The sequence below is a fragment of the Diospyros lotus genome, chromosome 4 (assembly GCF_014633365.1).
Source record: "Diospyros lotus cultivar Yz01 chromosome 4, ASM1463336v1, whole genome shotgun sequence".
NCBI classification, from domain to species: domain Eukaryota; kingdom Viridiplantae; phylum Streptophyta; class Magnoliopsida; order Ericales; family Ebenaceae; genus Diospyros; species Diospyros lotus.
In genome coordinates, this window is record NC_068341.1 from 5,701,146 (window position 1) to 5,712,002 (window position 10,857).

At 37.4% G+C, this 10,857-nt stretch overlaps 2 protein-coding genes across 2 annotated transcripts; both read left to right on the forward strand.

Annotated features, from left to right (window-relative positions):
- The first annotated feature begins 1,013 nt into the window (after positions 1-1,013).
- Positions 1,014-3,494, forward strand: LOC127799191 (acyltransferase GLAUCE-like). Its single transcript, XM_052332978.1, has 3 exons — positions 1,014-1,049; positions 1,554-2,036; positions 2,586-3,494. The coding sequence occupies exons 1-3, from the start codon at positions 1,014-1,016 to the stop codon at positions 3,492-3,494; spliced, it is 1,428 nt and encodes a 475-aa protein (XP_052188938.1).
- A 1,246-nt stretch (positions 3,495-4,740) lies between these two features.
- Positions 4,741-5,350, forward strand: LOC127800353 (nuclear transcription factor Y subunit B-5-like). The gene has a single exon (XM_052334924.1). It carries the CDS (start codon positions 4,805-4,807, stop codon positions 5,186-5,188), a length of 384 nt encoding a protein of 127 aa, XP_052190884.1. The 5' UTR covers positions 4,741-4,804; the 3' UTR covers positions 5,189-5,350.
- Positions 5,351-10,857: the final 5,507 nt, after the last annotated feature.

A 10,857-nucleotide genomic window follows, 5' to 3' on the forward strand; every position in this document is an offset into this window, starting at 1 on the left:
TTTAAAAAAAGGGTAATAAATATAAATCTTATACAAAGTCTTTATCTAATTAAGATTAGGAAGTTAATAATTATAAAATATACAAAATACTTTTACATTAAAAAAATTATATCATAACTCATAAACTCGCGACACCATTCTTTCATGTGTTTAATTTTTTTGAACTTTTGAATAATATCACTCAATGTAAGAGTCACGTCAAATATTAAATATATTAAGTATTATATCACAAATATAATTTCATCAGATAATATAAATATTTGATATTTAATTCTTAAATTGATGAAATAGTAAAATAAATAGGTAAATTATAAGCTAGAAGATATTTAATCGTGTTGTAAAAGTAATATTTATAATTGTTGGATCGATATGATTGTCACGTCGATATTGTTGAGTCGTGTTTATATATGGCTTATCAAATATTTTTTTAAATATTCATAATTATGGGTGGTCATGGTATTTATGAATTTTGAAGAAAGTGGCTATCACAAATAATTATGGTCAATGGATAAATAAACAGAGATGTTATTGGTCCAACAGAATTAAAATTTAAAATGTTAGGGAAAAGTGATTAGATTCTTATAAACAAACAAATAAAAAAAAGATAATATGACCCTTTTTAACATTCCAGGGGTTGACCCCTTAAAACCATTTATTTGGCAAAGAAGCATTAAAGACTTTCTTCAACATTTATTTATTGTTTATTGTTTATTGTTATGTTAAGATCAATAAAAAAATTCTAAGTCAAGCAAAGTTAAATATTCCAAGATCACTGCACAAAGCAAAGAAGGATAATTAATCTTAGCTTCGTTAATATAAAACTATAAACAAATCCCCCATTAAACTACTATTAAGACGTTATTAGCATGACTTGCCAGCCAGCCAGCCAGATTAACTACAAAATTTTGGTTTGATTCTAGTGAAATTACAATTTTATCCCTATAAACACAATCAGTATCTAATTCGAGAGAGAGAGAGAGAAAAAAACGTTGGATTGGGCATCTCCTTCAGAGATGGGCTATAACTACTGGGCCGGTGAGTCCAGACAAGTAGCTTGCAACTTCTGGTCCGTGGGCCATTGTCCAGAATGTTAAATTTTGTATTGCAAAAATAATATTAAGTTATAATTATATGGTGGTATTATTCTAATTATATTTGGTACAGAAGTTCTCCAAAAATATCACTTTTCTAACTCTTATGTCACATTCAGATGAAAGAAATGCAAATGCTATGCCTCCATTTTATTAGGACCCATCAACAGTGAGTGAGTGTTCATTGTGTTCCTCCCTTTGAACAAATTAAGCTTTCCTTCCCCCCCCACCCCCCCCCCAATTAACTCTCCTTCATGCTTTCCCCACCGTCTTAATTCATCAGTATCCCAAATCTTCTCTACCAACCATTGAAGACCATTTTTATATAGATTATTAATAAACCACTTATTAGGTATCACTTATTAAAATAAAGAACAACAGTGCTGATCTTAATATATATATATATATAAATACGACTGCGCATACAATGCAAAGATCAAGAACACTGGCATGCAAAACTAGCTAGCTAGGCCTTTGGTAATTGGCATGGAAACCACCGGCATTTGCTTGACGGACCAAGATGTAATAAAGCAAGAACCAGTCAACCTCTTCTCCCCTAGCAATCCAACGCCAATGGAAACCATTTTCCTGTCAAACATTGATCAAGCGGTGGTTTTTCCGGTGGAGACAGTCTTCTTCTTCCAAGTCCCGCCGGCAGGGAATGCTTCCTCGACCGCGGGGATCTCGGAGGTGGTGACGAAAGCAGTGGCCGAGGAGCTTCTGGTTCCGTACTACTTCATGGCTGGCAGGCTGGGGTTCGACCGTGGAGGCAAGAGGCTGGAACTTCTGTGCAACAATGGCGGAGTCCCTTTTGTCAGTGCGGTTTCGGGGCTTTCGCTCAAGGATCTTGGCGATCTTTCTCTCCCGAATTCGTCGTTCCATTGGCTCGTTCATCGGCCTGGCCTCTACAAAAGCCTCGCCCAAACTCCAATCTTCACCATTCAGGCATTCCTAAATTGCTTCACCTCTACTTTGCTCATTTATATATATATATATGTGTGTGTGTGTGTGTGTGTGTAGTTGATGCTAGTTAAAAAAGGGTTTAACGTGGATTTCAAAGGAGATTCGTGTTTAAAAGAAACAGGTCTCTAGTCCCTCCTCCCGCCTGTTAGGTTAGTGTAGACACAGTAATTTTTTCTTAACGTATTTAGGTGTTGTACGTCCATGTGAGATTGTCCCTCCTATTAGGTTACTCTTTCATTAGGCCAATTCCATACTAATCCTCTTCTGTTGCACTTAGGTATTGTCTACGAGATTAACAACACCTTTATTAGATATCAGTGCCCAAGAGAGTTTCATGTTGCCAACTGTACTTATAAAGGTCAAAACTCAAAAGAGATTATTCACAACAAAAAAAGGTTTGAACTTGAAACATTTTTCTAGACAAGAAGGTACCTATGCCACTATAGGGTACCCCTAAAATTTGGATCATGCAATCCATTTTAGTTAGCATGGTAATGGAAATTATATATATATTCTTGTTTGCTAATTCAGGTAACAAGATTCGAGTGTGGTGGCTTTGCTCTTGGATTCATGACAAACCACAGCATCCTGGATGGAAAATCAGCCAGCGAGATGTTCCACAAGCTTGCTTCCATTTGCAGAGGGGAAGAAGAAGCCCTGAAACTGAAAACCCTAGCTCTCCACAACGACAGAACACCGCTCCGGGCCAGAAACCCACCACTCATCAAATTCCCCCATGAAGAATATATCCAACCACAGAACCCTTCTTCTCTCCCCACCTCCTTCACCTCCCAAAACCGGACATCTCCATCTCCACTCATCTTCTCAAAGATGTACGATCACAGGCTCTTCCACTTCACTCCCTCCGAGCTCACCTCACTGAAACAAAAAGCCGCGGCCAAATGCTCCACCTTCGAAGCCATCGTAGCCCACATCTGGAAAGCAAGAACAAAGGCTGTGTTTCCAAATCCAGACGACTTTTCGACCGTTCTGTTTGCGGTGGATATAAGGTCGAAAACGTCGCCGCCGTTGCCGAGTGGGTTTGTCGGAAACGCTGTGACCACGGCCTTTGCCAGTGCCAAAGTGGGGGATTTGGCGGAGAAGCCATTGGCGTTCTGCGTGGAGAAGGTAAAGGAGGCGAGGGACAGGGTTACCGATGAGTATGTAAGGTCGGTGGTGGACTGGCTGGAGGTTTACAAGGGGATTCCGGCGACTTGTAATGGGAATTTCTATGTGTCGGCGTGGTGGAAGCTGGGTTTTGGAGAGCTTGATTTTGGGTTTGGCAAGGCTGTCCATGGTGGCCCGGTTGTGAGTGGGAACGATGAGTTTGTCTTGCTGCTTGGCGATGGGGGTGGGGAGAATGGCGGTGGAGTTAATGTGTGGTTGGGGCTTGAAAGAGAGAAGATGAAGAAGTTCATGGTCTATGTTTATGAGATGTAATTAATTTAGTAAGAAGTTTATGGTTTATGTTTAGTGTTTTTTTTTCTTGTTAAGAAACTTAATATTAATTAGATGATCTAAATGATTTTGTATTGATTAGAGTTTGTTCATAAACAAATTTATATATATAATACACAATCAAAATATAATGACTATAAGTTGATTAAATTGAGTCCATCACCTAAAAAAAGCATAATTATGTATGACTATGATTTAATATGGTTGATTTTGTGGGTAATTAAGTAGGTACCCAAATGGCACGGCAAAACAATAGGCAAGAATGGATAAATTGAAGGGGCCCTAGAATATTCAGAATCCACCAACCAATGGAGTCTTTGAAAATGGGGACCAAAAAGAAAAGACCACATGATTTTCTCGCCAAGATTCCCGGAAAATTTCAAAGCTCCGGGCACTTTTTAACAGGTCATTGCCATTTCCAGACTTGTTCTTGCTGTCCCACCATAATTAAATTCTCTTATCTGTCTTAGGTAGCAATTATTTATGAAACAAAGACATATGGACATATGTAGGCCCACTTGCTTTATATTTTTCTCTTAACCACCCCTTCTGATGGAATCTCTGAAACCGTAAACCCAAGATGTCTCCAATGTCCACAAGCATATGCGTTTGACCTAGAACAACTTATGCGTTTGGCAAGTTATAGCTAGATGACAGTCAAAATAAAGCATAAAAGGAAAGCGTGAAGAAACTTTCCAAGAGACTGCGTTCATTTCAATAACTATTCCTGCCCTTTCTTAAGAAACCCTCGCAGTTTTATTCAATATATGTAATCTTAAGCTTTCTTTCTTAATCACTACTAATTGATCCATAATAACCCATCATAAATAAATTCATTTCCAAATGATGCAAACACTAAAATTAATATTAAGTTATAACAGTCAGGCCGTTAATGTGGCGATATTTGTAAAATTTTCTTTCTCAAACACAGATTAATTTTTTTTAGAGAAACCATTAATGTTAGTCTTACCTAATTGACATTAATCTATCGTTGTTGGTACTATAATTATAATTTCATAATCTTAAAGCTTAATTAATTTCCCATAACAGTGTGTGTGTTTGTGTGTTTGTGTGTGTATTCATTCTTGAATATTCTTCCAAGATTCTTCAATGCTATGTTGGACCAGGCATGCATGTGAATGCATACACACATATACATATTTATATATAAACATAATCTGCACATACATACATATATATATATATATATGTGCGTGTAGTAGTTTGACCTGAAGCAACCAGCTGTCTAGCTATAACAAAGGCAGGATTTAATTTCAAATTTCTCTCTGAAAATGGCAGATGATTATAGAGCTGCTGTTGGCTCAACTGAAGATGGGCAGCTCAAGGAGCAAGAGCGGTTGCTGCCTATAGCCAACGTGGGGCGGATCATGAAGCAGATGTTGCCGGCCAATGCCAAGATCTCAAAGGAAGCCAAAGAAACCATGCAAGAGTGTGTGTCTGAGTTCATCTGCTTCGTCACCAGCGAATCCTCCGACAAGTGCCGGAAAGAGAGGAGGAAGACTGTCAATGGCGATGATATTTGCTGGGCTCTTGGAACCCTCGGCTTCGACGACTACGCCGGCCCGATGAATCGGTACCTGCAGAGATATAGAGAGGTGGAGGGAGATAGGGAGAATCCGGAGAAGATATCACCAACAGCGAAGAGAAGGAAGTGAAGATTATTGGTAGCTCCACCTCAAAGACCGTTCTGAGTCTCTTAGGTAGAGATCGATTGATTGATTGATTAATCAATTAATCTCATATATATGGTTGTAGTTCACTATATAGTAGGTTGTACTTGTATTAATTCATCATCAAGTGTTGATTAATTACTTGTGTTGATTTGGGTTTCACTTGATTATCGTTTCATCACAAACACAAACCCAGCACTCCCTGCTCAAGACACCGAATTAAAGATGCCGATATATATTGGGTCACTGTCTGCCTAGCTAGCTAGCTAGCTAGGTTTAATATAAGTTTAGTAACTAGTTAATTCATATATTTGGAAGTAGACGTTGGAGGAGCGCGCTAAGAATATGTGTAGATTTAGGTTTCTTTCTTTACTAACTCACACACCTTTTCCAGTTGGGGACCAATAATGCTAGTAAACTACAAAGTCCATTCTTCTGTCATGAAAGAATAAAACAAATCTAACTCTGTGGATGTCAACATCGACCAGCAGATGCAAATGAACCTGCAGCTTACCTTGATATATGACTCTTCGAGGGCTAGCTACAGGAAGATAAAGAGGACACATGAACCTTGAAATCATCGGTCATTTTCGATGCTTTTATATGTTAAGTCTTGTTTCACACTAGGAAGAACATTAACTTGTTAGTGAATTAATTAATATATATGGCTAGCTAGCTAAAGACAAACATGTGACTTAATTTAAGGTTTAATTTAACTAGTTAGGTTTATTTAAGGGTGGCCTTGACTTATCAATAATAAGTCTTTTTCATTATTTATGGGATATTTTTAAAGACAAACATGTGTCTTTGAATTACACCTGGCAATTTGCATAATCTAGCAATAATTTGACTATATCATATGCTACTATTTGTAGTAATTTGATATGGGTTTTTTTTACATGTATAATTCACAACTCTTGATTAGGGTTTAAGGGGAGAGAAATAATTGCACATCAATATAAGTTAAGAATAAATTATGTTTACTGAACATAGGTCGAGTAAGCGATATGCCAAGTTCGCACCAATGGGTCATGAGTTCGATCATCGTTTTGCGCAGTGAGGCAAAACCTCATACATGTAATTTATCTCATTTACCAAAATTGATGGCATAAGCGATGAAGATCGCGCAATGGCGATCATCCCAAAAATAAATTATGTTTTATCTATAAATAATTATTTTTTTCTATAAATAATTTTTTTTTCTATGTGATAAGTCCTTTCAAGATGAAATCAAGTGGTTATGTTTATAGGTATTTGAGTCAAAATGAATAATTATTTATGTAGAATTCATGTAACGCCCCATTTTTCCTTAAGCGTGCGTTAACTCGAGATTTCGAGAATATATATATATATATATATATATTTTTCACATCACAACACAAGCCTCTCGACATACATATACCTTCATCATAATCATTTCCTGTCAATCCCGATCATACCTTCTTAGCATATCAAAATTGAATAATTAATAGGTTAAGACAAGTAATATCAATCACATCAGCGGAAGCTAGACCGAAACCTCAATGATATATAACCGACAATTCCTTTACAATAACCAAATCGATGTTTCACATGAAAATATTAAAATATTACATAACCTTTGAACATCATAATCTACAAAAATTAAACACAGCAGCTACATCTCGATGACATTCTTTCCCTTGGCACCACTGCTTTCACCTGGAACGTTTGAATATTCTAGGGATATAGTCCAAATTAGATGCTGAATCATCTAAGTGAGAGTTCAAAAACGTTTTCATGCAGATATGAAAAATCATATACAAAATCGATAAATCCCGACATGCACCAGTCTAAGAGAATCCCACATAGCACTTAACCCTAACCGGGGAAAATGCAATCTCTCTAAAGGCGACACAACCACTTCGGCCCATTGGCGAAACAATCCTACTTAAGAGGGACAACCTCGACATATGAATCCGGGAATCACCCCATTGTCATTGTTAGACTTTACGCTCCAACTCAAAAGCAAGCCAAAACCCAACGCAACTCTAGCCCCAAGAGTGTCACATCAGCATTATCCTCGGAATCGACGTCACCTCGACATTAATGCTATTGCTCAAAGGAACCTAGGGTGGTATCCATTCGCAGCCCCGCCACTTGAGCCAACAACCGGGGTGGTGTCCACTCTCAGCCCCGCCACTTGGGTCCCGTAGGGTGAAGTCCGTCTCAATCCCGTCTCAAGTAGGTCACCTAGCATTAATCCTAGGTACGCATCCCGAGTGCTGTCACTTTGGGCTACGTCACAGGTTACCAACCCACGTCCCACATGGACGACACAAAACAAGCCAATGTCGAAAAATCATAACATGCATAAAATCAACATCTCAATGTATGCAATTTACCGTACGAAATTCAATGCATGTGTAAATAATTGTTTGGACAACCATAATAAACCAAGCCATAGGGATGAGCATTCACAGTAAACCATTCACATATCACTCAAGATCCTTTCGGGTAGAACCACTCACAAGTCAAAACAAAGTTGGGGGCGAACACTCACCTTGTAGCTCAACTTTCTTGAAGAGCGCGAGTCACCTCGATTTGCGTGTCCGTCTCGATTTGCGTGCCTGACCTCGATTCTTGCGCCCGACGCTCTTATACTTCAACCTCGAGGTTCAACGATGCCCTAGTCATCACGTTTGTTCAAAATCATATCAATGTCTATTTTTTCAATTTTTTCATAATTTCTTCATATTTTCTTTATATTTCTCCTCAAAAATTCTAATAAATGCCTACTCAAGATTTTTCCTCGATTTCTCTTCATAACAATCATAAATAAATATTTCCTAACTTCTGGAATTTTCTAAAAAATTTTCAATATCTCCTCCTATTTTTCATAAGCCTTATTTACCTTGAAAATTTCAAAATGACCATTTTCTCCAACATTTTTCAAAATTTTCTTCCACCATAATTTTTATTTTATTTTTCTTAAAATAAATAAAAAATTTCAAAATTACCTGAGGTCTCACGCGCCCTCACGCGCGGGCGAGTGGCTAGACAAAATTTGTTGGCGCGTGGCAGTCACGCGCCACCGTCTTCTACCTCTAGCCGGTCGCCGGCGGTTGCTCCGATGGCCATAAAACCGGTGCCGTTCGAAAGCTCTTTGAGAATCGATCACGATGCCAAGAAAATCAGGCCGAAAGGCCACCGAAAAATGGCCCAAATGGCCTGTTACAGGTCCGGCTAGCGGACCGCCTCAAACCCTCGGCCAAACTCGAAACCCCCTCAAACGCTCACCAAAATGCTTCAAAATACTCCCAAAATGATCCTTGATGCCTAGAGACCAAAAGCCCTCTATTAAAACTCCAAAAATAATTCAAAAACGAGCTCGATTTGGTGCTTCATTCTCGGCCGAATACCTTCGGTATTTATAGCCAAAAACAACCCCCACGTGGACGATTTCCGGCCAAGCCTTCTTCCCCACGCCTCCTAGGCCACCCTAGGCCATTCCCTAACAGTCCTAGGCTGTCCAAATGGCCAGATTTTTTGGCCAAAATCTCGGCCAGATTTGCCGTAATTTTCTGAAAATTGCACTTTAGCCCCCTGAAATATTTCTTTTGCATTTTGGCCCTTAACCTCAAGCCCCTGATTTTTCTAACACCCTCACTAAGACCCTCAAGATTAGTACTTCTCATTTCTCCCTTGAAACTTTTGAAAAATTGCCTTTTAGACCTCCCTCGGGCAATTTTTGGAAATTATACTTAGGCCCGACTGATTTATTTGACCTCAAATCCACTCGATTCAACCTGAAACCACTTAAGGGTTGTTCTATACATCGAATACTAGTTCTTGACACTCTTCGTTGACTTTTTGGACGTCGTTTACAGCAATTCGGTAATACGACCTAATTGGCAGCTGTATTTTTGCTATACCGAAAACTGTTCCCGATCTCATTTCTTTTATCACTAAAATCATAATTTTAATTGTTCGTCGATACTATACCATTTTCCTTGGCCATCTAGGGTTCGAGGTACTCCCTCTGATTAATTCGGTCGTTCAAAGCTGTGTTAGTGTGCCCTATAGTCTTATTTTTCTCAAAATTCCAATTATGCCCTTCATTTTATCCTCAAATTATTCTCGGGTGTTACAATTCAAATATATTTTGAATGAATTACAATTATAATAAAAATAATTATTTATATATTTTATTAGAGATGGGAAATGGGCCGACCCGGTCGGCCCGCCTCATAGCCCGGCCCGTTACTGTAGCAAATGGGTCGGGTTGGCCTGCCTAGCAAAACGAGGGTCGTGCCGGGCCAACATTATGTGGCCCACAGCCCGGCCCGGCCCAACCCACCAAAATGGCCCGTGGGCTAGCCCACCAATTGGCCCGCTAAAATGGCACGGCCCAATCCACCAAAAAATAAAAAAATATTTAAAAAATTATGTTTGTATTTAATAATTATAAACATAATAATTAAAAATTATGTTTCTTGTAAATATAATGTTTATTATGTTTGTAAACATAAATTTAATGTAATTTTTGTAAACATAATGTTTGCTGTAAACATCATAATTTTACAAACATCAAAATTATAAGTAAACATTAATAAACATATTTTAAAAAATATTAGTTACATTTGGGAAAAAATAAAAAAAATATATTTAAAAAATTATATATAAAAAAATTTAAAATAAATGGCTCACGAGCCGGCCCAGTGACCTATGGCCCGGTCCGGCCCACTTTGCCCCATTTATTAAGAGCCACAGGGTCGTGCCGGTCCCAAGTTTCCATTTCCTTGGCCCGGCCCGGCCCATCTCTCTTGTGGGCCAAATTCGGCCCAGCCTACCAAATGAATGGGCCAAGCGGGATGGGGGCCGACCCGCCCCGCCCCACCCCACCCCACCCCACCCATTTCCCATCTTTATATTTGATATTTGTTTTAACTTTATGGTATTCTAATATCACTATAAGTCTTTTATTTTAGATTTCTCTTATGACTTATGGTATTTTGATGCTAGTAAAAATCTATTATTTTGAACATCTCTCCTAGTGTCATGGTTGTTAAAGATAACAAAGGACTTTATAGATTTCTAATATTTGAATCATATTTTTTTGATTTTTAAATTAACTCTATTAGGTGTTGATTTATGATATTGGATTATTTTTTTATTCGATAGCGCCCTATATTCTTTAATAGTAATAGGTGTTCAATCAATTTTGGTAGCTCCTTAATTCGATTCTTATCAATTTTTTTTGGCAAATTAAGATTCTGTTTTCTTTGTTATTTTTAGTTTTCTAAAACAGTGAAAACGTGTCTACTTTTATATTTTTAAAAATATTTTTAAAAAAAAAAAATTATAAACAAAAACTCAAAATAACAAAATGTTATTTTGACTATTTTCATCACAAATACACTTAAAATTTTTAAAATACGAAAAATGTTATAGACAAAAATAACGTGTTTTCGACAACTTCAAAACAAACACTTAAAATATAAAATTAAAAAAGAATTCAAAACTAAAAACTGAAATATGAAAAGAATATTTGTTTTTTTGATTGAACTTAAGTTTAAGGAAAATGTAATATGTTAAATATATAAAGAAATTAATTAAAATTTATCAATTTTAAATTTAAGATTATATATAAAGATGAGTAATTGAACTAAACCAAGATTAAGGAGCTCCCATGT